This window comes from Camelus bactrianus, chromosome 6 (assembly GCF_048773025.1).
Source record: "Camelus bactrianus isolate YW-2024 breed Bactrian camel chromosome 6, ASM4877302v1, whole genome shotgun sequence".
Classification (NCBI taxonomy): domain Eukaryota; kingdom Metazoa; phylum Chordata; class Mammalia; order Artiodactyla; family Camelidae; genus Camelus; species Camelus bactrianus.
Genome location: NC_133544.1, coordinates 11760876 through 11787885, shown reverse-complemented (window position 1 = coordinate 11787885; position 27010 = coordinate 11760876). Strand labels below are relative to the sequence as shown.

The 27010-nt window shown below is 50.0% G+C and overlaps 1 protein-coding gene across 5 annotated transcripts in view; it reads right to left on the bottom strand.

The window, feature by feature from the left end:
• Positions 1-26227, bottom strand: part of CCDC88C (coiled-coil domain containing 88C) — a 122044-nt gene extending 95817 nt beyond the window's left edge. For 2 of the 5 annotated variants that reach the window (XM_074365136.1, XM_074365137.1), the window contains exons 1-3: positions 25980-26227; positions 25121-25221; positions 17326-17434 (exon numbers count right to left, since the gene is read on the bottom strand). In XM_074365136.1, the coding sequence (XP_074221237.1) occupies positions 17326-17434; positions 25121-25221; positions 25980-26039 (270 nt within the window). In that variant the 5' untranslated portion in view covers positions 26040-26227. The remainder of the gene's footprint in view (positions 1-17325; positions 17435-25120; positions 25222-25979) is intronic. The other 3 variants (XM_074365129.1, XM_074365130.1, XM_074365132.1) reach the window with 2 other exon arrangements.
• Between the last annotated feature and the right edge of the window lie 783 nt (positions 26228-27010).

Sequence of the window (27010 nt, the reverse complement as noted above, 5' to 3'; positions counted from 1 at the left end):
TGGCTCTTCAACAACAGTCTGTGTCCTCCAGCCTTACCAACGGGGGCTTGAGGACGAGCCAGTGGGCTTCAAGGGCGAAGGTGAGGCTTCTAGAGAGCTCCATGCTCCGCGATCACTGTGCTGAGGCCAGCAGGCAGAGGAGGCCAGTCCCGTGGGCTCCCCTGCGTCCTCCCCCAGGGACCCGCTCAAGCCAAGCCTCCGGGGCAGCGCGTGCTGCAGGAGTCACACAGTGCCTGCCTATGAGCGCTCTCTCCCCCTCAAAGTTCAAAGGCAGGTGCAAACAGAAAAGCCCCAGCTCTCCTGCCCTGTCCTGTTAGGCTGGAAAAAGCGCCAGGAAGCAGACTGAGGTGTTCTCCGGTCGGTCTGTCCTCAACAAGGACACAAGCCAGAGCCCTTCCAGCGACATCTGTGAGGCTTTCCACAACCTCACCAAGACCCCTGGCCAGGGAAGCAAGGAAGGAAGAGGGTGGGGGTGGAGAAGTGACCTCGGGGAGCAGGAACGGAGACCTCAGGTCCTGGACTCCGCCGCCTGCAACTCTGAATCGCTGACAAAAGGGACGAAAGCAAGCCACTCGATGGCCAGTGCTTCTCGTTCCCCGTTTGCTAAACAAGAAGCAGGGAGAGCAGAGTCAGTGGCTCTCAGCCTGGCCGCACATCAGAATCATCTAATCAGAAGCACCTAAGAGAGCTTCTAAACGATACTGATACCCAAGCCCACCTGACCAGTTAAATCAGAATCTCTCCCTCTCTGGGGAGGGGGCCACACGCTGTGTGGAAGGAGCTCCTGAGAGTCTGGCTGTGTGGCCAGGGGGCCAGAACCACCACACGGCCACCAGGCTGTAACACTCCACTGGCCACACGCCATGGGGACGTGTTCTGAACAACCCTCCACGAGAGTCACCTGAGCCTTAACAACGCAGAGAAACAATGATCAAGCCCCAGGATGTCCCACCCGGGTCTCTGGCCAGCAATCAGGAGAGGCTGGGCTAGTGAGTGAGCCCCAACCATGACACATGTCTGTCGTGTCACAGGGAGCTGGCTTCCAGCTCTGCTATTAACTCACCGTGTGGCCACAGCCAAGGCCCTCTCCCTTCTCCCACCCACTACCCCTCCACGTGAAATGAGGGAACTGGGCCGTGCAGCTCTGGGCTGCCTCAGCCCAGCTTTCCACCGTGCCCGAGGCCGCCTTGAAACCTGAGCCTCCTGCCCTGTGAGGTCCATGCAGGTACCAGGCAGCTCCTGCTCTGGACATGCCCCAGGGGAGGGTGTCTGTCATCTCTGCCACAGTCACTCGAGACCCTGGCTGAGGGCCTCACCCCTCCCATGCGACACAAGCCACAGCAACCTCGGGGAACAGACGGAGACTGCGCCTGCTGCTCAAGCTGAGCTCGGAGGCCCCCACTGAGCTCGCAAACCCATCTGTAAACAAGAGATACACACGGCAAAGCCGTCAGCCACTTGTGGAACACAGAAGATGACTAAAAAAGGATCGAAACACTCCAACACGTGACACTAAACCAAATAAAGGCAGAGATGCGTTTTCACAGTGGGCCGTGGCCCGGAGCACACTTGGGCAGGAAGATGTTAACCCTCCCCTTTGGGGCTGGCGCAGAGGACTTCCTGGGGTATTAATAGCCCCCAGCTGTCCCCACGAAAGCCACAGATTCCCTTCCCAGGGAATGACCACGGGCTCTGAAGGACAGGGAACTATGAACCACTTTAATGCGCTGAGGTGGCAGGACGGCGGGGCACATCGTTCTCCTCTCTTCTCAGGTGAAGTTTATTCTGATGACTACATTACTATCATTTACGTGATAAAAATAGAACATAGAAAAGAAAATATCCAGGTTCCTGATTCTGCTCAGTGGGCCAAGGTCTCCTTCACAGGGGCGGGGAAAGCTCATTTCCAGATGGAATACGACCCCTCCCCCAGCCACCGTTCACCAGTCCCAGGAGGGCTGTGCTAGACCAGCACCAAATCCCGGGAGAACCGAGCGTGCAGGGAGCACTCCTGTCCTCTGCCTGGAAGAGAGTCAAAGTAGTTCATTTTGAAGCCTCAGCAGCTAACGGCCGAATGGAGTGGGGCCTTTACAGGCCAGGCAGAGGTAGGGAATAAGAAAGAAAAAGCGGCTCCATCAGCCCCTCTCCAAGGCCAGACACTGACATGGGAACTGGGGGCACTGTGTACCCAACCTCTGCTACCACCTTCTTCACATCCCCACTCCCCGGCTTCATCAGAGACAAGTCAACAACTGGTCTTCTGGCCAGAGGTGATTCCAAGTTCAAAGGCGAAATCACTGACCTAGACCCAAAAGACCTCAAGAAGAAAGGGATGCTTCCGTGTGGGAACGTTTAATCCTGGTCTGACTTAAGCATGAACTGCTAAGGAGTCCTCAAAACCTAGGACTGTCCATCATCAACAGGGGCATCTTGGCTGTTGGGACTTTAGATTAATTGCTTCAGCGTGGAAACATCTCTATTTGACTCCAAGTGAAAAGGTTTTTCCTTTAAAACGAACAACAAAAAAAGGGAATTAAAAAAGGGAAAGTTAAGAAATGCTGACTGATTATGCTCGACTAAGCCATGTATGGTCATTTGGCCATTAAGTGGGACAGACCTGCCACTTTTACAGCTGGGGCGGAGGTTCCACACCCTTTACGATTAACATCACGTACATTCTTACTGGATGCCCTTTTCATTCCTTCACAAAATATTTGAGACCAGTGTCTGGCGCACGGCCATTACGTTCCACAAAAACCTTCTATCCTCCTCTTAATTTATGCTCTTAGCATCTCCACCTCATTACCATATTAGAGAGGGTGGGGATCCATCTAATTCAATGCAACGCCCAAAGCACGCCTCGTGCTCTGTGCTAAATGCAGAGATGACACAGCTGGCATCCTCAGCTGTATCAGCGTTAACTTAAGCCCTGATTGCACAACTTCAGAACCTTGAGCTGTAATGCAGAGCTGGAGAGGATGCCCCGGAGCACCCGCCAGTCCAACCTGTTGGTTTTTCTAACTGTCTGTTCCAAACCCACACTGCAGGACCCCAGGAGCCACACTTGCTGCACACCCCTGAAGGTGTCACCAAAGCCACCTTCCAGGTTCCTTTTGCAAAAAGCCAACAGCTGGTCTCACTCTATTTCCAGAGCCTAAACAAGTTAAAAACAAACAAAAAAACCCCAAACAACACAGAGAGTCCCCAAGTCCAGAGAATGGAGGGGAAACATCCTGCTTCCTCTGCTTGCATCCTGGGTCATCTATCTGAAGGAGAGAATGGAGAGAACAAGGAGCCTCCAGAAGGAAAGGGTGTAGGTTCAGTCCTTTTCAACATAAAATTATGGCAGAATACACATAAAACCACCTAAAATAAACATTGACATTTACCATCTTAACCAATTGTGAGTGCCCAGTACCGTAGTGGTAAGTGCATTCACACTGTTGTATCGATCTCCAGAATTCCTTTCATCTTGCAAAACTAAACTCTGTCCCATTAAACACTAACTCCCCATCCCCTACACTCTTTCTTCCCAGCCCCTGACAACCACCATTCCACTCTGTCTCTCTGATTTTGACTACTCTAAGTACCTTATTTAAGTGGAATCTTACAGTATCTGTCTTTTTGTGGCTGATTTATTTCATTCAGCATAATGTCCTCAAGGTTCATCTCTGTTGGAGCATGTGCCAGAATTTCCTTCCTTTTTAAGGATGAATAATATTCCATTGCATGCATATACCACATTTTGTTAATCCATTCATCTATAGATGGACACTTGGGCTGCCTCCACTAAACATGAGTGTAGTTCCCTGGTTTTTAAAAGTCAAAGATGACTTCCAAAGATGGCAGCTTCCTAAAAGACCAAACGTTATGTTTTCCTGAGTGTACCATATCCCTCTTGTCTTATTTATTTTTGGTCTACTCTGGAATAAAGTCTAGTTACCCTACCCTCCAACACCTTCCAAACTATTTCCAAGCAGATCTGAACATTCACTTGGATTTCAAAGCCACATCATGAATTCACCTCCCTACTCCATCTCTCTGCCCCCATATTCTCCAGGACCTCTCAGGGTGGCAGCCACGGGGGCCACCACAACTGCTGCTCCCAGATGACCCTGTTCCTGCCAACCCGACCATCTCCAGGGGTTCAAGCTCTGCCTTCCTGAGTCTATTTAGGAGAAGTTCAAACACACAAGGAATTTAAAAGACCTGTGAACTTTGGCACTGGATCACCCATCCTCAAATATGTCCCCCAGCCCTGGAAAAGACCCCACCCCAGTAACTCTGGAGTTGAGAGTGGTTATGGACTAGGAACTCTGAGGTCCTGACTAGGATTTCCCAGAGCAGAGGGGGAAACCTCAGTCAGAACCAGAGGAGAACACTTCCAAAGGGAAAAAAAGAACAGAGAAAGGACTCTCTGGTCACACTTTCAATCACTTTCTGTTTAAAAAGGATGAGCGAGATTAAAAGGCTTGTCAAAGTGGCTTTCCCTTTAAAAATCAACTTATCCCACCTTTTGAACCCCAGGGTCAATAAAGATCCAGAGTTTCAACACAGGCTTTAAAGTAGGAACATTTTAGAGTCCAGCCCATCACATAAACTGCCCCTAGGGAGGTCTCACGCTGGCCCTGGACCCTCAGGCCAGGCAGGAACAGGTGGGCCAGTCTCGCCTGCTTCTTTCGGACATAGTTCACGGGATAGAAGCAGGTATCAGGGCGGCCCATACGCTGGCATTTTTTGTGCTCTCAGACCCTGAGAGGGCAAAGGCCACTCGAGTCCCTGCCCTGGGGGAGCCTGCAAACTGGTATAAGGCCCAGAGAAAGCAGCTGAGAACTGGAAGGTGTGATGTTGGTGATAATGAAAGCAATTAAACTCGGGTTCAGAGCAGCTGCATGGGCTTCACAGAGGCAGACAAAGGGAAGGTGTTCCGGGCAGGAGAAAATGCTCAGGCACAAAGCGTGGGTGCAGAAGGAGGGGGAGCAAAGATGGCAGGACAAGCCGGTCACCACCACAGTCCACCCACTCCAGGCTCCAGCCCTGCAGCCAGCACCACGCCAGGCATTGCACATACACTGTCTCGCTCTGAATCGTCACAACCCAGGGGGTCGGGTTCAGTTATTACCCTCACTGGACAAAGGACAAAACAACTTGGAGGGGTCCGGCCACTCGTCCCAGGTCACAGTGGTGTGTGTGTGTGTGCGTGTGCGTGTTTGGGGGAGGGGGTATTCCAACTTGCGCAGAGAAGTGAGGAGCCCCTGGAGAGGCTTGCAGGGCAGGGCTGGCAGACCCAGCTGCCTGCTGTTTGCAGAATGATGGGGAGGATGCTGTCCTGAGGCTCCCCCAGGATGCAGGTGAGGGGCAGACATGGTAAAGGCAAATGAGAGGAGTTAAGCTCCCAAAGGAAGAAACCTGGGTAATGGGTAGGTGATGAGGAGAGAGGCAGGACAGGCGGGAATCCAGCCCTCCTCCCAGGTGACCCACTCCTCAGTCCTCGTCTGCTTTCCTCTAAGAGTCTGGATGAGCTTCAGTCCCGGGCGGCTCAAGAGGAGCTTGGAGTCTTTAGAAACCACCAGTTCTTTCTTGTGGCATCTCCAGCTTGGGAAAGCCACAGCTGCGACTCAGCCCATCTCCATCGGAAAGCCCAATTTTGTAAACCCCACTCTGTAAAATTCGAATGTCACAAATTCTCACCCCAACGAAGTGGGGGAGGGTGTTTAGAAGACCAGCTTAGCACAACAATGCCAAAACTGCTTGAGTTTCTGATACCTTTAAGTAGCCACAATTCCACAAAGTAAAGGGAAATCAACTATTCTGACTGGCTGTAAGAACAGGAGGATGGTTACTGTGGTTTAGAAAGGAGGCAGTTATTTTTTAAAGTTTTAAAGTCATTAAGCATAAATACTGGCAAGCTCTAGGGAGCCAAGCTGGCTGGACAAAGTTGAAAACAATCAATTTAACTTCCACCCCCCAGGGACTGAGCCTCCTGGGTACCTGACATATGGCATCTCCATCAACAAAGCAAACACCACATGAAAAGCCGCAGGTTGGCGTGAAAGCAGCAGGGGAGCCCTGTAAGAGCGGGATTCAAAGGCTCTGCTCCCCCCCCCCCAGACTGTACTGCGTCTCCATCCTGGTTTGCCCCCTGCGGACACCCTAAACAGTCAAGCACTCAAGGGACATAGAATGAATAAAGCAGGGCCCCGTCTTCCAATTACTCAACTGTCTAGAAATGGGAAACAAGTCAGGGACCTTTGTAGGGTCATTTCAGCCTAGAGATAGGATCCTAGGTCCAGGCCAATAATGTGTTTCTCGAACACAATGACTTAGAGTCTCTAAATTTCTTACTCCGCTGAGTCACAGCTTCTATTGCTCTGTCTTGTCACTAACATATGCTGAATGATGGCAGGCATGTTTCCTTGCTGGTGTGGTGAGAGGCAGAGCCAGAGATGTAAGACCTGCTTTGAAGGCATTTCACTGCTGGTGGAGATAAAAATCAAGAGGCTGCCAAGAGATAACATGCTTAAGACATTCTGTATACTTTAAGCACAGTGGATGCTCTAAATAAAAAAGTGCTACAGGAGAGAAATGCGTATGGCGAGTCAAGCACACAAGTGCACACCTGTTGGACTCATCAAGTAAAGCAGAATGTAACTCTTGGAAGGGCCCCTCCGAAATCCGCTCACTAATAAACAAAGGAAGCACGGTCCAGGGAGGCAGGTCTGTGTAACGACCCCCCTCTGCTAGGCTGGTGGGCATCGCATCACCGCCAGCGTGAACCTGGCCAAGGCCCTTCCTCCACTCTCCCTGCAATCCTTGAGGCAGGCATTATTAACATCCCCACTTTTCAGATATGACTTTTGCAGATAAAGTTACCCAAGGCCACAAATCTGAGTCATGCACTCAAAGGAACCCACGTCTCTACCTTCTGTCTCTGCAGACGAGAGGCTTGCAGCTGCTTTTCTTAGTCTCCACCTACTTGTACCTGGACGTGTCTCCTGTCTCCCGAGTCCTCTGCCTACACAAGGGATGTGGCCCCGCCACCTGCAGCAGGCGGACACACAGCAGCAGCCCTGCTAAGTCAGCCTGGGAGCAGGAGCGATCACTGTTACTGCTCTTCACTGACTCAGGAACTTGGTGCAACTTCATTTGAGCCCCACCACAACCTGTAATACCATATTATCCATATTTTATAGGTGAAAACAAATGATGCACCCTAAGTCACACTGCTAGTAACAGTGATACACAAGTTTCTAGACCCTCGAAAGGATTAAGTGACTCGCCCTTATTTCTGCCCTCCCACCTCCCATCTTTTTTCTTCCTGCTCCAGCTTCACCTTCCTGACCTTCCAGGGAACCAGAGAAGCCACCCCCACAGAGCAAGCTCACTCTCTCTCGCTGGGGAGTGGCTATACCCCTATCTCCAGCTGAGAAAGCAAACCTGACTTCCCCTCCGGAGCTGACTGCCGCCAGGGCTGACCTGAGGGGCAGCTACAGAGGCAAAGGGAGGCTTCTCCCCCAAGTTGCACCACGCCCCTCTCTTCCCGTGGAGAGTGGGCCCATCCCTCTCCCCTTAACCTGCGGAAACCCAATCCCAAGCCAACAGAACCCTTGCAGCATTCAGCTGGCCGCCTCTTCACCCTTCTGAAACCTCCATCTCCTCTCAAAACATCACCAACAAACTCAGAATTGGGGGTACAAGGTGTGGCTGCTTCAACAGTCCCAGCTGAACCCACCAATTTAAGACAAGCACTTCCTCATCCTATTACTTTGTCTCTCTCATTACCAGAAAAGTAGGACTGAAACTGTACTGCGAAGGACCAAGGCCCTGAATGCCACAGCAAAGTAGCGGAAAAACTTTGCCTTTCCAAAAAGAACACTTGAATAACAAAAACTGTTATTAGCCCTGGATGCGAGCCAAGCAGCAGTCTTTACGGAGGGCAAAGCCTGCCCGGGCAAGTTCTCCATGAGTCCTTCTCACAAACCAGTTATAAGATCAAACATGCTGATCTTGGCATTTAACACCAAAACCTAAGGCAAAGGAGAGACTCTTCTTTTTCTTTTTAAAAACTTGAGAAATCCATTTCCCTCGTTTCTGTCACAAAAGGCTGGTACCTCTCACCACCTCCTAATTGTCCAGTGTTTAGAATACTAGAAAAAAAGCTGTGTTTCTAATTTCATTCATCCAACATGTGATTCGCACTCCCTGAACACTCAGCAGCCCGGTCCTGACTCTGAGATGAACAAAATGAGGCAAATTAGCTCCATCCGAAAGCAGCACGGCTCTCTCTACTCTCGGCCTCCGAGCTCTTCACTGTTCCTCTCCTGCAGGAACAAACTCGGACCTCTTGCCTGATGACGGGGTGACGGCCAGCTTCTCACCCCTGACACAGGGCTGTCGCTCTCTGTGCACAGACCTCTCACGCAGGGCTCAAAACCTTAATACTCTTTAAACAAATGGCCATGGATTCATAGAAAACTTGGTGAAAGACGAGAAAGTAAACACATGGTAAGAGCACATGTATCAGAAACATGAGAACGTCCAGATTGGTACATGGAAGGCGGTCTCAGGGCCAGCTGTGTCCTGGGCATTTGGACCAAAGCAAGGTGGCAGCCCACAGGGGTCTCGGGTGCGCACAAACACACACACACACACCCACACACACACACACACCCCAACTCCTGGCCTCAAGCCAGCTCTGCTAATTACATCAGACCCACCTTTCACCCTACCCCACCCCCTGCAATCAGCCCTTATTCTCTGCTTCCTGCAGCTCTGGGGGTGCAGGGTGAAGTCTGAGGCCAGCTGCTCCCTCTGTCCCACCCACTGCCCAACCCCGGAAGCGCTGATTTCAGGAGGTGCCTAAAGCAACCTAACCCCTTCCTCCTGGGCTCTGGGCTGGTGTGAAATCTAGTTAACAAGGGGGAACCCAAGCAGCAGACCCCAGGAAGCAGCACTCCCAGCCTGGCCCAGGGGATGAGGCTTCTGGCTCAGGGCCAGTCCTGCACTGGTATCACTGCAGACCCTGAGTGGCCCTGCCGACCTTCACAGAACAGCTGGTCTGCCCACAGCAAGCCATCTCCCTACATGACTGCAGAAAACTTTACTTTTAGAAGTTTCCCCAAGCAGCCAATGACCAAGAAAATTTGCAGCTCTCTAGGGCTTCTGTACCTTACTCCATGAGCCTCATTTTCCTAATCTGTAAAATGGGCACAGCAGTTTCTTCCTCAGTGACAAGGCTGAAAGCTCCCAGCATGGTGCCTGGCTTACAGTAGGCACCCAGTAATCTCCTCTCAGCCTTCTGACTGCGGCACAGGGGCGAGTCCCAAAGTTTCTGCTTGCTATTCAATACGCCTCCACAGCATTTCCTCTATAAACAAAACAGAAAAAAGAAACCAAGCCCAACTGGCACTTGGTCTCATGCCTTGCAAAAACAAAACCTGCCTCTGGAAAGGTCTGGGACTGTGTGGCCCGTGAGTAGGTGTCCTCAGCTCTGTCTGCTCCATCCTTGGCCAGCAGGACACGGAGGGTCGCAGGACAGGAATGAAAGCCTTCTGCTCAGTGTGGAAAGGGAATTCTAGTGGCCCTGAAACCTGCCGCCCTCCTGCAGCACCGCTCCGGCTCCCATCAGGCTGACCCAGAACCACTGCCGCTCAGCCCCACGGGGCCCTGCCCTGAAGTCTGGGGGGCAAGCAGACCTGCTGCGGAGCTCGGCTTTCCCGGGCCTGGGAAAGCGTTTTACCCTCCCCCGGATGCTCACTCCAAGCAAGCTGCTGTCCACAGCCCCACGTGAGTCCCCTAGAACATACCCCTCTCTCCTCTGCTCCTGGCTCCAAGACCTGCCCTGATTCTCCACTCTCTCCTGACCCAGAGCCCATTCTCAACATGGGTGTTAAGAGTTTTCTTTCTTAAACTTTCCTATTTAAACATATGCTATAAGGACTCCCAAGTGCTTCAGGATGAAGCTCAAATTCATTAGCATGGCATCCACCCTCTGGAACCTCTTTCCAGCCTCACCCATCACTATTCCCCACAGGCACCTCAACCCCCAGCTGCTCAGAGGGGACTTAGTCAGCGCTCAGGCTGTTCTATGTCTCTATAGTTTTGCAGGTGCTGTTCCTCCCCCAGGACACCCCCTATGCACCCCATTTTCGGCCAGTCTAGCTCCGTGCCAGTCTTTCAGGACTCAGGCCAAGCGTCACCCACTTCAGAAAGCTCTCCATGAGCTTTGCCCACTGCCGGGCTGGGAACCCCCTCCCATGTCCTGTGCTATGCCAGGTGTTACAGCAGCTGGTTTGCTGGCCCCTCTCCCACCCACTAGACGCGGGCATCTCAGGCCTGGAGAACGGCCTTAAGAACAAGGAGGAGACACAGAAGAGCGGGGTGACCCCCAGAGGGTCACACCCTCTTCTCTGGGGCACCAGAGTGTCCTTGTCCCACATTTCATCACCTTACACTGGAGAGAATGGAGTGGGGGGGGGGGCGGGAAGAGAGAGGAAGGAAAGAGGAAAGGAGGGGTCCGTGCAGACCACTGCCCTCCTCAGCCTCACTTCCCAACACAGTCTGGAAGGCCCTCTCTTGAACTTTAGATGGAAAGCAAACATTCACAGGGAAGTCGGTAATCTCTCGGGTCAAGTCCACGGCACACAAAGGCTGATATGGGGACAAGACACAGGACCCTCTGTGATGAAAACCCCCCGGTCCTGGAGCTGGGCCGCCCGGCCTCACCATGCCACAGTCCAGTCAGAGATTCCCAACCAGCATACAGGGATCCTCCCACTCAAGGAAGTTCACCCAGATGTACGGCAAAAATAATCTCAGACCCTCATCCGCACGGCAGAGACACAGGAACCTCCAGCGCTCAGTAGCAGCACGAACACATTTTAACAGGTGCCGTCACAGTGGGTGAAGGGCACAAACAGGCAATTCAACAAAGGAAAACAAAAGGCCTGTAAAAAGGGCAATTTTGGCAATAGTAGCAGAAGTCCTCAAAGTATTCCTGCACTTTGACCCAGGAATTCCATGCTAGGAATTTATTCTAAGGATATAAAAACAGTTGTTGTAAGAGTTATGGACCAAGTATGTTCATGGTGGGATTGTTTATAATTCTAAGACAGAAAAACTCAGTATCAATGACAGTGGTACAGCCACACAATGAACTGCCATGCAGACACTAAAATTCACATTATGAAAGAATATTTAATGACATGGGAAGATGCTAACTACACAGCAAATGAAAAGAAAGGTTACACATAGTATGAATAATACCAACCACACCCTTAACGCACACACAGGCACAGACACAAAGTTGAGCAAAAATACCAAGATGTTAACAACCGTACGCCTTACTCAGAGAGACAGTGAGCAGGCTTAATTTTCTTTCTATTTCCCTAGCTGCAATCAGAAAACACTTTTATAGTAAAAAATGTTACTTCTAATTTCCTCAAAGCATAGACATAAGCTACATCATCAAGAATATCCAACTCACAGCCTTCCTCTGTAACCTTTAAAGTCAGGAGGGGAGAAAGTACTTTCTCCCCTACAAACTGAATACGAGGTACTATCCATCAAGCAAACTGCACTGGCACCAGTAGACAGGGTCTGAGCAGGCTACAGGTTCCCGTGAATACTGGCCCTCGTCCACCGAAGCACATCGTACCCCCATGAGACGTCACTTCACCTAAAAACCCTCTCGACCATACGGACGAGAAAGTTTACTTTGTTCCCACCAACAATGTCAAATATACATTTCCTTCTATTCTTACTTTTGACAAAAGTCTTTCATTTTTAATTTTTTTATTGAAGTATAGTTGGTTTATAGTGGTGTGCTAATTCCTGGTGTGCAGCACAGTGATGCAGTTGTTTATAGATATATATTCCTTTTCATATTCTTTTTCATTATAGGTTATTACAAGCTATTGAATACAGTTCCCTGTGCTCTATAGTAGGACCCTGTTTGTCTATTTTATTTATAGTAGTTAGTATCTGCAAATTCCAAACTCCCAATTGATCCCTCCCTCCACCCCTTTGTAACCATAAGTTTGCTTTCTGTGTCTGTGAGTCTGTTTCTGTGAAAAGTGTTTCATTTTTTCAAGCTGAGCGTGCACATTACTAAAGATAACTCTAAGTTTTTTAGTAGTCAGCCCATGTTTATCTAATGTAACTGCCACAGAAAGCTGACAGATCCCAAAAGCAAGGCTGAGTGGGCAAGACGTACAGGCAGAATATAGAAGTTTTATCTGAAGATATCACAAAACTGTATGTGTACACACACACACACACACACAAACACACACACACACACAAATTAGTGATACGGGTTACCTCCAGGGAGGGAGGGAAGGTTAACTGAATGCAGTAGGGGCATACCAGGGACGTCAATCAGAAAACATTTCTTAAAAGAAAGGTCTGAAGCAAATATGAAAAAATTCACATATGTTCATATTTATTTTGAACAGATACACAGGTGTTCATTATAACCATTTGTTTTATTTTTAATTTTTCAAAGCAATGAAGGAAAAAAGAGAAGATAAGGCAACTCTGGACTATTTCTTCTGGGACAAAGAACACTATTCTGGGTCCGCCCTGGCCTCATGACCATGATGAGAGACCAGAAGAGCTGAGTTCCAGGAACTTGTGACACAGAACTCCCTCGAGGGGATCTTAAATGCTAAACCTTGGTGGGCTCTGGCCATCATGCGACTGCGGAATTTCAGAACCACAAGGGCCCACCCTATTCTTGACAGATGAGAACGCAGGAGGCCTACAAAAGAAGGAAAGCTGCCTGTCCCAGTGCTTGGGCAGAGAGGGGTGGCGCTCAGATAAAGTCAGTGAATTTCCCATTTCCAAGTCAGTCCCGCAGGTGGGTCCCTACATCCCCCCAAGGTCCTGATTTCAGGACAGATATCCACATGTGACTCAGCAACAAAGACGTACATCTCCATCGACACATGCTGAGTTTGTCCAGGCCGCTGTGTGAAGTGCTTCGCATCAGCAGGAAGCCAGAGAAACCTCAGAAACTTCACGTGACAGTTGGGAGAAGGAGCTAGATCACAGGTGTCCAGGGCAGGGGACGGCAGCTGACACTATGTACAGCCCCCAAAGGATAAACACAAGTCAGCCATCTGCTACACCGAGGATTTCTGCGTAGACCAGCCTTATTTTCCTACTGGCTCCACCATCAAATGAGCATTCAGTAGACATACTCAAGGCTCTGGATGTAAAAAATAAACCAGTCTATAAATCCAAATTTTAACTTAAAAGGACTCAGGTGAAAAAGATACTGGCTAATGAGCAAGGAAAACAAGCGTCACATGATGCCGGGCTCAACGCTGACCAGCCAGGCAGCTTGAGGCAGTGTGCAGTTGTGGTCCAGGCCCGCCTTTCCTCCAAGCCTCTCTGCAGATGTCCTGTTTGTGGATTCTCATCCTGATCACCCTTTCCTTCTTTAAAATTCAGAGACTGAACCAGGCACTCTCCCCAAGGCCCTATACTACTCTGGCTTCCTCTGCCCCTTCCCAGCAACTCCCTCAATGACACCTGCTCCCACTGGTCACCTTCTCATCAGTGCAGCCTCTCCTCTGAGGGCTGCCAGGACCCCGCCTTCCTGTCCCAGGGCAGATGAGATGAGTGTCCACTGTATGTGATGGGGAGAAGTCACCTGGTGAGAACTGAGCCCTTCGGCCCCAGGAGACCCGACTGTCGTGCCTCTCCTAGACATCACAGAAATGCGCTAACCCACCAGTTCCCCCCAGTGTGCGTCGGAATCACCTGGAGGGCTTGTAAGACACAGGCTGCCGAACCCCGACAGCAGGTCAGGGGAGCAGAGCCTGACAACCAGGTGATGCCCATGCTGCTAGCCTGGGGGCCACACTTTGAGAACCACCGCTCTGGTGCACTGATTCCCCATCCTGCTGGAAGGATGGTAAGACCCAAACAGCTGGGGAACTTGTGAAAATGCAGAGTCCAAGCACCAACCCCAGAGAAGCCCAAGTAGGAGGCCTGAGACACCGTTGGTCAGACTGACCCTGACCACCTGGTTCTCACCCACCGTCTATCCTCTGGCCCAGAAAAAGGGCAAGGACCCTTGTCTCCACAGGTTTTCAGGGGCAAAACTTGAGCTTCCCAGTGGAAGAAGCACATGCTGTTCATGGGAGACTCCACCTTTCCTGACTGTCCCTGTCCCATGTGCCTCAGAAAAGAAGGGGACAGCCCGGGGGGCCGAGCAGTCGCTTGGCAAACAAGACCAAGAGTGGACTCCGTGCCCTCAACACTCTGCTGAAGAGCCACGGCCGAGAGGCAACCATTGCCCGGGGCTGACCTCCCGCCCTCCCTGGCCAGAGTAGGAACCACATCTGTCTCACTTTACCCCAAGCCCTCACGACCCGCAGGGCCTCTCCCTCAAGGGGATGCCGGGCGACATTTCTTTTAGAAAGCCTTCTTGATTGTCCCTTCACAGTAATAATCAGTTATGTTTTCACCACAATTGTCAGGTGGGAGGGGGAAAAAAGGCAGGATATGCAATTGTATATATGGCATGGCCACAACGGGGTAAAACAAAAACTATTCATGTGAAAACTGGAAGGAAGCACTTAAAATGCTCAGTGATTGTCTCTGGGTGGTGGGATTATGAGAAGTTCTTTTCTTCTTGCTACTTGTTTTCTAAGCTGTTTATAAAGAGCACATATTACTTATATGACCAGAACTTAACTTTACAATGAATCGGAAGGAAAAAACACACAGCAGAACACTGCCCACACCTAACCTGTGTCAGCTCAAAGGGCAAGTGAGCTGCCAGCTCCCTCCCAGGCAGCAGGGCTGACGGAGGGGCAGGGACGGCTCTCAGCTTTTAGCAAGTGCTTTCAGCAAACATTTGCTCTGGGCCGGGCTGAGGCTGCCGACACACACCAGCCCGGTCCTCAAAGAGCCAACAGTGCAGAAGCAGAACAAGGATGCAGGGTCCTCTTTTCTACCTGTGACTCTTTCTGGGCCCTGGGAATGGGCTGGTGACCATTTCCTTCCTGTGACTACTTCCCACCTTCTGGAACTGGACACGGTGCCCTAGGAGCGGCAATCTGCCTCCAAGCCGACAGTCTCAAGCCCTCCAGCTGGCCCAGGCCTGGACCGTCAGAGCTGCTGAGCGCCACCAGCACCTACATGGCCAAACAGCCTGCGGCCAGAGCCTGAGCGCTCCACGCTGCACACAGAGCTGCAGAACCTCACCTCCACTGTTGACCTTCACTGCCATCCCGGAGGGTTCCCACCTCCCAGCCACACCTGGGGCGGGAGCACACCTGTGCAGAGTTACCGCAGCTGGCCAGCCTTGCAAGCCTGTTCTGAACCCTGAATTTCTGTACCTCACGTTCACATCCTCCCCGGCTTTGACTCATCTGAAACTTGGTGAAACAGACCTTCATTCAAGCCGCTGTGGGAAATGCCGACCAGCACAGAGGACAGAACTGTCTCGTGCCTCCACCCGTCCTTCACCTCAACGCCCCCTCTACTTCCCATGACCCTCCAAACTAGGAAACTTGGTCATCTACCAAAACTCCACTCAGGTGTCCCCTCCTGCACGAAGACTTCCCCAATGCAACCCCTCCCCATGCAGCCTGGGTTGGGGTCTTGTCTCGAGCTGTTAGCACCATCTACTTCCCTGGCACTCAGCACAGAGCATCGAAACACCACTTACCCTGAATGGTGCCTGCAGCCAGGAAGCCAGCCCTGAGGAGATGCTCAACAGCCAGTAGAGCCCCCTCCATGCCCAGGCCCAAGTTCCCTGGCAGCACCAGCTTCCCCCAGCTAAGACCTACCTGCTGACAGCATGCCCAGCCCTGAGCGTGGTTCTCCTCACCAAGGAAACAAACCCTTTTCAGCCCCACAGATCCGGCTTTCCCTGACCCCGACCCCTCTTCAGCACAGCTGGCATCTGTAACTAAAAGCATGGGGCTGGTGCTAAGCCTCCCAAAGCCGACGTGGAGAGCTCATGGTGCTGCGCTACCAGCAGTCCACGGAATGAGCACAGGTGGCTTGAACTGGCCATGCAAGCAAAGCATCCCAGGCCGCCCCTCTTGTACCCCAACCCAGAGGGAGGAAAATGGAAACAATCATCTCAGAAAACCCAAGACACTATCCACTCCCTCCCTCTCCCATCTTGTTTCAAATTCAGCAACTACCACAGCCCTCTGCAGGAACCAGACCCAGAAGACAGCCTGAGGCCACAGCGCAACTCCACCCGGCAGCCTATCCCAGCGACCTTAGAACCGCACGAGGGTAGAGAGGGCAGCCAGAGGGCTTCCTCATGTTAACAGGGACTGCATGACTCTGAAGATGCTACTAAACTCCAGAACCAAGACCAAGCTCCAGCCCAGGAAGCTGGGGCTAGGAGCAGGTCTCAGAGGCAGAAGGTTCAGTGAAACTCCAGCATGAATCTGGAAGAAACTGGTTCTTGAGCAGTGGTTCTCAAACTGTGTTCCTGGGGTCCCAGGAACCCACAGAGATGCCCTGGAGGGAGAGGAGGGGGCTGAGCAGAGGTGCTAGGGCCCCTCAACCCCCAAGTCAATTGGAGTTGCTAGGGCTTCACCTGGGGGCTCAAGAAAAATTGTATGAAGAAGAAAGTTTCACTGTCCAGTTTGACAACCAGGGCCCCAAGGTGCACAGTTTAAATCTATTTCCCACCCATGCCGGCTGTATAAAGATCATGAACATCATCAAAGACTCTCAGCCAACCTTCCCAAGGCTGGGATGGGGATCTTCACAGTCCTTCCCCTTCAGGCCCTCTTGCCTGATCCACCGACTATCTGCTAACGAGATAAGGTGAGCATCTAGCAAGTAGACACTCCGTGCTGTGAACCCTGTGATCCTGGCTGCCAGCTGGGGGCTCATTGATTACATATTTGGCCTGAACATCACCCTTCTGTGGTCTCTTCTCTCCCTCAACCCTTTGAATCGCTCCCGTACAGACTCACTGAGCTGTGGGCGATAACCATGTCACGGTGCCCCTCCCAGAGCCTATTCCAGCCAGTCCCCACTTGACTGTGGGTTTGGGTCGTGGCTGTGAACCAAGACCTGTCTTTGGGGCCTTCAGATGCTTTGCACAAGGTACAATGTTTTTCACAAGGCTCAAAGCACATTCACTGGACAAAGTAAAGCAATCCTACCTCTGACCCTTCTCACAACGCCCCCAAAAAAGGATGCATGTGCAAACACACCAAGTGTCTGCAAGTAGATGCCTGACCACCATTTCCTCTCGGCTTCCTGTGGGGAAACCGTTCGAATGGTGATACTGCCGGACGCACAGCAGAACTCCAGGGGAAGAGAGAACCGCCTTACCTGGTAGTAGGTCTTGATGTTTCTCACCAAGATGGTCAAGTTCTGAATGCGCAGGTTCACATCATTGTTGACGTGCTTGTTGATGCGTTGATTTGTTGGCCTGGGATCTCTAGGGGGGAAATGAGAAGGGAAATTGCATCTCCCGGCATCGGCCACACCCCTGTCCTACCCAGGCCGCTACTGAGCATTCAGCCCTCTCTAAGGCTCGGTTACTATTCAGCTGTGGCTCAAGTGAAAACCCTAATTCTGACACTGCCAAGCCATGGATCTCATCACCTTCTGCTGCTCGCCCCAAGCACCGAGCCCACCACAGGCCCTTGATCAATGTTATTTCCATTCCCACTGCTGGCAGCACCCATAAACCACCACCAAATGTCAATGCAGACTCAAAAGTTATCCTGTATAAAAATCAATAACCTACCCCAAGATCTATTTCAAGACTAAAAGGATTAAAAGCTGAACAAACCAAACTATGTGAAATATCAAGAAAGACAGAAAAGAGGGAAAAAAAAAACAGAGAAAAGAGAAAAAACAAACGAAAAAGAGGGAAAATGGTACATTTCTGACTTAATAAATCAATAAAATCATTAATGTTCCATTTCACAGGGGTCTCCTCTGCCACCTAACTGGTGCTGGGTTGGTCCTGCCTACGATTTACATACCAAGGATACAATTCAATCTTGAAAAACCACCACCACGAATCTGTGACACTGTGGTGTACAGCACACCCTACGAGAAATACTAAAAGTAGAGGCAAATAATTCACGCGGGAAACCCTCAAAGTGTCATTTATTTTCCAATCTCAGGCAAGAGTCAGGTCTGGTTGTGATGAAACTAGAAATCCGAAATCAAGTGATTTATAATTTCACTCATCTACGTACAGGACATTTCTCAAAAATTCTCAAAAAGGTTTCCTATTTGAAGAGAACAGATTCAACGGAACGTATTTAGCTTCCACCTCCCCACATACCCCACACTGCTCTTCCTAACAAAGCCCCCCTTCCCATTCTACTGTCCCAAGACACCATGAAGGATGTCTCATTCAAATGAGGGCTGTCTTCCGCTTTCATGTGTCTCTGAGCCCAGTGATAAGGGCGCTGAGCCCCCTGGGGCTGGAGTGACAAAGACAGTCCTCTTCCTCCTTCGTCAGTACCCAGGCCCCACGATGATGATGATGATGATGATGATGAAGATAATGAAAGTGATGAGAGACGCGCAGGAAGGGGAATTTGGGGAGTTAAGGAAATCAACCTCAATGCCATCCAACTCATTCCAAGCCAATAATCAATACAAAACTGACAAACAGGAAAAAAAAATCAACAAATAGAAATCATTTCAAATGTCACTGTAAGCACAATTTTTTTATAACACAAGCTGTTTAAAATTCAACCATTAAGTAAATGTCTGATATAGACACTAGGAGATCCCATGCTGTATTGTGTGTCTGCAAACCCCTTTACACATTCCATGCAATCATCAGCCATGGGTTTTATCCAGTCATCCTGGATAAATAGTCACATGGGCACCTTGGGGCAACCAGAGGACTTCTTTTAAACTGTCCTGGGACAACATTTCTTATTGTCCCCACAGAGGAATGGAGTCTGGCCAAGCCATTTACACATTACATGTTTCTCCTGGAGCCATTCATTACTGAGAAAATAAAGGTTAACAGTTCAGTGGAAATTAATTTAGCAGTAGAGCAGGCATTCAGATTTTAAACTGCATGGGCATTTTAGCTACAGAAATGCACCTAGCATGACAAAATAATTTATCTTAAGGGGGCAATTCTCTCTTTCCTATAGACACCTTAAGAGATGAGAAGCAATTTCATAATGTGACAAATGTGCCTCTTAAAATAGCAGAACTAGAGAACATGCAGGGCTTTTTCTGTTTTGTTGTTATTATAATCCCAGCTTTCATTAAGTCACACAGGACCACTCGAGGAGCTCCCAGAGCTGGAGGGCCCCGGCAAAGACGTGTCTGTTCACTGCGGGAGCAGAAGCACAACACACACACAGGGTCAGGGCCTGGGCAGCCGTCAGGTGATGGAGGGGAGGCCTCTGACCACCCTGCTTTGTTAGTCCCCAGTTTCAGGAAGCAATAACTAATTGAAACAATGCTCCAAAAGATTCTCACATTTACTCTATGAGTAATTAGGCTAATTACCATCGTCATTAGCACACCCTCCTTTAACTAAGGCTCTCAGGTTAAAGAGATTATTAGGGAACAATCGAAACAAGTCAACTCTGGTTAAGGTCTGTCCCCAACTCTGCCCAGCACCGAGTGACCCCCACCTCTCCATGCTTCAGGAAATGAGTCAGGAGCCACTGATTCCAAGCTGGGCCCCAGTGTGTTCACCTGCAAGATGCCCACAGGATCCGTCCAGCATTAAGAGGTTACCATTCTATGAAGGCCAGGTCTGCACTGGCGAACTGGGTACACGGTCCTAGATTCCAGGAAGAGGACATCATAGAACCACGGAAAGACTGTTTCCCCGAAAGCTATCATAATCCTGTCATAATCACAAGAATCTTGACCTGTTAGCCCTAGAACGCAAAAGCCTGACAATCCCACATCAGGACATCAGAGGACAGGAGAGACAAGACAGCAAGAAAGCATCTGGCGGCTTGTCCAAACTTGGAGAGTTCCAAGTCCAAAGTGCGGGGCCCCCAGGGCTTTCTTCTCATAAAAATTTTTAACTAGAAAACAAGAAATCGACTCACCCTAGAATTTTAAAGAGAGTCATGATTTAGGTTTATAGCAACCTTGCCTCCCTCCTTTGTGAAAAGGCCAGCCCCCAACTTTTGGTCATATCCCAAAGGCTTCCTAAATTTAAAACTGAATCAAGAAACTGTATCTATTCATAGAGCTGAATAACAAAAAAACAACCCAATCCAAAAATGGGCAGAAGACCTAAGCAAGCAATTCTCCAATGAAGACATACAAATGGCAAATAAGCACATAAAAAAATGCTCAATATCACTAATTATCAGAGAAATGCAAATCAAAACTACAATGAGGTATCACCTCACTCCGGTCAGAATGGCCATCATTAAAAAGTCCACAAATAATAAATGCTGGAGAGGGTGTGGAGAAAAGGGAACCCTCCTACACTGCTGGTGGGAATGTAGTTTGGAACAGCCATTATGGAAAACAGTATGAAGATTCCTCAAAAAACTAAAAATAAACTTACCATATGATCCAGCAATCCCAATCCTGGGCATATATCTGGAGGAAACTCTAATTCAAAAAGATACACGCACCCCAATGTTCACAGCAGCACTATTTACAATCGCCAAGACATGGAAACAACCTAAATGTCCATCAAAGGATGACTGGATAAAGAAGCTGTGGTATATTTACACAACAGAATCCCACTCAGCCACAGAAAAGAATAAAATATCATTTGCAGCAACATGGATGGACCTGAACATCGTCATTCTAAAAGAAGCCAGCCAGAAAGAAAAAGAAAAATACCATATGATATCACTCATATGTGGAATCTTAAAAAAAAAAAAAAAAAAAGACACAAATGACCTTATTTACAAAACAGAAACAGACTCACACACATAGAAAATTACGGTTATAAGGAGGGAAAAGGGGTGGAAAGGGATAAATTGGGAGCTCGAGATTCGCAGATACTAACTACAATATGTAAAATAGATATATACAACAAGTTTCTTCTGCATAGCACAGGGAACTATATTCAATATGTTGCAGTAACCTATAATGAAAAAGGATATGAAAAGGGATTTATGTATGTATATGGATGACTGAAACATTAGGCTGTACCCCAGAAATTGACACAACATAGTAAACTGACTATACTTCAGTAAAAAAGAAACTATATTGAGACACAGATAATGGAGATGTTGATAATCTATCAGAGGTTAAAAAAAGATGTTAAACAGTAGGACGAGCCCATATTTGTATAAAAATACATTAGGAACATATATTAATATATACACATATCATAGACAACATCTGTGAGTCCCCAGAATATTAAATACCACTACCTCGACAGGGTAAAATTGTAGGCAATTTTTGTTTTGCTCATCTGTATGTTCCTACCCCCCCACAACGAATGTGAATTTTCTGTGTAATTGTTACAGACTCAAAGGCCCCATGAAGAGCGTCATATGCTGCAGCCACAAAAGAAAATCCCTTACATTCATAAGTAAAACTCTTTTCTGCTCCAACACTCTAGCACCAACACAAACTCATTCCACTAACAAGTATCTGCCCCTTTATCCTCAACTTTTACATCTACAGAATGGGAACACAACTCCTCCTTCAGAGCAGTAGAGGAAAAAATTATCCTTCAAATGCTTTTTAGAAGTTTAAGAAACCCTCCCACTGGCCTGATGGTACATTAATTATTCAGAAGTTGGAAATACCCCATTTGTAATTTTGCAGCTAGCACCAGGGGTTAGAAAGGAGTCTGAACAAAGCAAACAGCATTGGATTTAACACAGACCTTGCCCAGGCACAAGCTCGCAGCCCCAGTTCCAAGTTCCCAACAGCACTCAACAGCCACTACATTAAATCACGTGCCCACTCTCACATACACAGACGCACACTAACACATGCAAGGGAGCACACACACATAGCTCTGGGCCTCACTCTAACGGTAACAATGACTGACACTTGTGGGGCATTTCCATAATCTTATTTACTTCCCCCCAATCTATAAAATATCATCCTACTTATTATAGATCAGGAAATTGAGGCTTAGAGAGTTTAAGCAACTTGTCCAAGTTAATAGAACTAAGTGGCAGAGGGAGGATTTGAAGTCATTTGCCTGTTGCTAGAGTCAAAGCTCTTCATTTTCCTAAGAGACCATGAAAACATGTCCAAAGAGAATCAGATACCTTGTTTTCCCCTGGGTATCAGTAGGTACCCAGAGAACTGCATTTACAGAGGGGCTATTCAGCAAGTTTTCCCATGCAGATCCATCCACACCGCTCAATGCCTCACTTTCATTCAGGAATTCTCCTAGACCTGGGCCTCCCCTGAAAGCTGAGCTCACAGGGCTTTCCTGCTTCCAGGCACTGATGTCACTGGGAGGCCAGGGCGGAGAGACTACTACCGCAGCCTTCTTCAGTTGCCAGAGACAATGCCCAGGTGCAGCCACGTGACCCCCGCCAGCCTCCATATGGCTCCAAAGTGTTAGGTAACACGCCTCTTATCTGAGCTCCAGCAACATATTAGCACACTGCTCTCTGCAATTTTCTCAGGCTCTACCAACTTGGAGAGAATTTATCAAACTAGGCAAACTGCACGCAGTAGGGACTCCTAGGATGGGAGATAAGGCAGAACAGCCTTATCACTTACCTGCTAGTTAGCCTGACATTTCTCCATTTGGCAGAAGTGAAAACAGGTTTGGCTTAAATACAGTGCTAGATGTGAGGCCAGGGTGTGGGTCCCAGAGTCCAGTTTTGCCTTAAATCTTGTTGGGAGAGGGCTGAGGCCAAGAATTATGCAGTAAGCTAGGAGACTAAGAATGTAGGAGAAAAGTAGACTTAAAAAAAAAAACACTCTTCTGGGGTGCCTCAAATCCTTTCTGGATTAAGATGGCAGATACTTAACTGACGTCAACACCTATTAAGCGGTAGGCACTATGCTAATTGCTAACACATCAACTCATTTAATCCGCACAACCTCTTAAGGAAGGTATTTTACTTCCCACTTTACAGGTGAGGAAACTGATATACTGAGTGATGTGCCCAGTGTCACATAGCTTGCACAAGAGAGACCTAGGGTTTGAAACTAAGCTAGCTACCAAGCCTTTTGACACCAGGTCTGGAATTCTTTTAATTTTTTTTTAATTTAGGTAATTTTTACATAAAGTGAAATGCATTTATCTAAAGTTACAGCTTGATGAGTTTTTAAAAATGAAATATATTCCAGTCAATATACAGAACATTTCTACCACCTTCAGAAGTTCCCTTGTGCCCCGTTTCCAGGCAATCCCCAACTACTTCCAGGAGCAAACCATGCTCTAATTTCTATCACCTGAAGCAGGTTATTCTGATCACCACCGTCAGTAAACTGTGTGCTGCTGGTGCCTCTCCCTCCTTGATTTCCTCCTTCTGGAAAACCACTCAAACAGCTTCCCTGTTGTCCCTTCCTCCAGGCCTAACCCTGGCCAAAGGACCCAGAAGCACTGCTGGAGCCCTGAGGAACTGCACACTTATCAGTCCCCACTTCCAGAACGATTACCTTGGCACATCGCAGATGAGAAAATAACATTTACAATTGTCAAGGGGAGGGGAGAAGCCCTTCAAGCTGAATTTAGCCACGGGCCAAGTGTGAACAAGTGATGAGCTGGCATTTCTCAAAGGAACGGTCCAACAGGCTTTCCTGATTTACAAGCAAGTGGTAAACGCTTCAGGAATTCCAAAGGTCAGGGAAGAAAGAGAAACAGTCCCAGGGCTTTTGTTCTCCCCTCGCCTGGGTGTAAAAGCTGAATGAAAAGGCTGGGGATACTGCTGGTTTTTTAATTAAACAGGACAGGTTGAAGTTCCCCTGGTCGCTGCCCAATGGAAATCCAGCAATTTTCGGGGTCTTACAGAACGAAGCGGGGAGAGATGCCAGAACTTGAATATGCCACAAGACAACCCCAGGAAAACTCCATCTCATCGATGTTCTCAAAGAAGTGCTGCCAAAGCCGACAACAGATCTGCCTTTTTAGAATCTAATCAAACACAAGATTGATTAATGCCTCAAAAAAAAATTAAGACTGAGGTATCTCTCCCATAGCATGACCATGACCGTCAAAATACTTATTAAACCAAAGGAGCAATGTTCTTGGGAAATTTTTTAACACAGACATTTGTAGGTAGATCTATTTAAACCACTTTCGGAATATGCCAAAGCTGACTCTCCTCCTCGTACATGGGCCAGAAACGAAGCTGATTCTCATCAGCTAATGGATTCACACTCAAGTCTGACAACTTGCTTAGTTGCAGGTGAGTAGGTGAGCATAAGGGCCCGATCCACAGAGAACATTAGGATGGTTTATTTTGCTTCAAGTGTCTGTGAATCATACTGACACTCAGTTCCAATATGTTCCCTGCAGTTTGAGTTAAAAACAGAATGCAGCGGTAGGAGCCAACACCTACATGTGGCAGGCTGTCAATCAGACAGGCTCTGCAGAATTCAGCAACAGGAAAGGATGTGGTCAGACAAACATGCTAGCAAATGTAACTTCCACCAAGACCCTGCTTAAGCCGCATGCTTCAAGACAAACAGTACCAGAGCCTTCTGATTCCCTGTGCTTCTCCCAACATTGTGGCTTTAAATTCAGTTCATGAGATGGAACTTAACCAGCTGCATTTGCTACAGGGGAAACGAAATGGAAGATGAAAGGGAGTTCAGAAACACAGGCGTCCTGACCTCGAATGAAACTTTATAATAGTCACTCACGGATGCTCTGGTCCCACCCGACACTTCCTGTAACCAGACACTCTTCGTTACAGTTTCTTGCCCCCAAAAAGAGTTTTCTTCGTGTCATTGCTCAAACAACAATTAAGTCCCTGAGTGTGAAGTCAGCTGCACTATTCACACCATGTGGATGACAGTCATTCAGTTCCAAATTTCCTTCATCAAACTGCCAGCATACCATCCCGGAGTTCTTCATACCCCACAAATGGCGAAAAGGCACCTTAATATTAAGATACCGACGGCTCCACGTGCAAATAACCCTCCACAGCAACTTCACATTTTATTTCCACAACCTTAAATTCGACTTTCTGAAGCATTATTCTTTCCTTCCTTCCCGAGGGTGACTTACATTTGCAACATGATTTGGTTCAAAAAGATGCCATCTGCTAAATCCATGTACATTGTCAGGTTGTCCTGGTTGCCGCTTCCGAATGGACCAAAAGTTTTCACCTGCGGAAAGGGGAAAGTGGAGAGAAAGGCAGAAAAAGTCACCCCCCACATGCACAGTCTAAAGTTCTCCCGGGCAAAGGCTGGCAGGGCCCCTGTGGGCAGAAGGAGGTTATCCACGGCCACCCACCCTTCAACAGCCCCCTTCTCCAGGGCCTCTCTCTCCTCCCCGCGCCAGGCAACAGACGCGAGGCAGCAGAAAGAAAACTTCCTCGTCGCTTTTCTCCAGCGTCTCAGAGCGGAAAAAAAAAAATAAAAGGGACTTTTCAATAAATTTCTCACGTCTCAAATCCATTGGAAATCACTACGCCCACCCTAGCCTGTACACGTTCTCACTCGGAACATCCTAATCCCCACCGACAGTCACTCGCTGGTCTCAAAGGCTCAGAAACTAACCAGGATATTTTGGGTGAATGGGTCCTTTCCTCCAGTGGTCAAGCCATGGAGGCGAGGGTGACCACTCGAACGCTATCGCTTTACAGGGCCGCCAGCCCAACGCCCGGCGGGAACAGGTGTACCCGCTCAGCCCCTGCCAGGCCAGGAGCGCGGCGGGGTCCGGCACCGGGAACGCCGGCTCCAGAGTTTAAAACGCCTCCAGACCCCGGCACACTGACCCCGACCCTGGCCGGGGACACCTGATGTACCCTCTGCGTCCCAGGGGCTACCCGGGGCCCCGGCTGGGGTCGGGTGTGCTGCGACCGCAGGCGGGCGGGAGAGGAGCCAGTGCACCAACAATGGGGCGGGGAACCGGGCACACTCACCCAGGTCACCAGCGGGCTCTGCAGAAAGAGCTCCATGAGCTCCGAGACGGTCACGTCCATGCTGAGGCTGCGCCCGCCGGCTCCGCACCCCGCGTCCCCGTCCCCCGCGCCGCGGCACAAAGCGGCTCTGGCAGCGAGCGGCGGGCGCAGGGCTGCGGCGGCTCGCGCCCGGGAGACAAAGGCGGGGCGCGAGCCCACGTTCCTCGGCTTCGGCGGCCCCGCGCCCCGCCCGGGGCTGGGGGAAGGGGAGGGCCCGCCGCTCGGGGAGGAACAATGCGGGCGGCGGCCCCGCCCCTCGGCGGCCCTGGGCGGTCCGCGCGCCGCCTCGCGGTGCCGGGTCCTGGAGCCCGGGCCCGGGCGCGGGCGCGGGCGCGGCTGCGCGAGCCGCGGGGAGGGGGCGGCGGCCCGCACGTGCTTGGGGAAGGTGGGCGTGGGAACCTCCGGGCGGTGGGTCCTGGCTGCCGCACGTGGGGCTGCTGCCGTGCGCCTACGCCTAGTGCATCCTCCGCGCGTTTGGGGCCCCAGCACGTGGCGTTTCGTGCGCGCGTGCATTGGCCGCGGGGCCCCGGCGCCCAGTGCAGGCAGGAGCGCGCGAGCGTGGGTCCCGCTGGTGCCTCCCCGGGAGCGCGGGGGTGGGGCGGGGGAAAGGGGGCCCGGGACGCCCTGCCCGCTGAGGTCGCCCTAGACCTGCCTCGCGGTGGAGGCCCAGCGGAGCCCACCAACCCCGAGGCTGGAGGCCCCAGGCAGGTGCAGCCCATCAGTCTTGCGAATCAGCTGACCCTCCCCCCCTAGGTGCCGCCGGGGCCCCGCCCAGGTCCGTGGCAGGAGAGCCCAGCCCGCGCGCCTAACGTGCTGGAGTCGGTCTCACAGGCAGGTGAGGCGCAGACCCGGAGATCAGAGGAGGAAAGTTTGTGTTGAGTTTAGACTGTAGGAGCACGACCTCTTGCGCCCCACTGTGCCACCTCCCTGTGTGCCCGCCTTCTAGAAGTTCCCTCAGGAAAGTGGTGATGTGGCGGCACCGACCTGGTCCC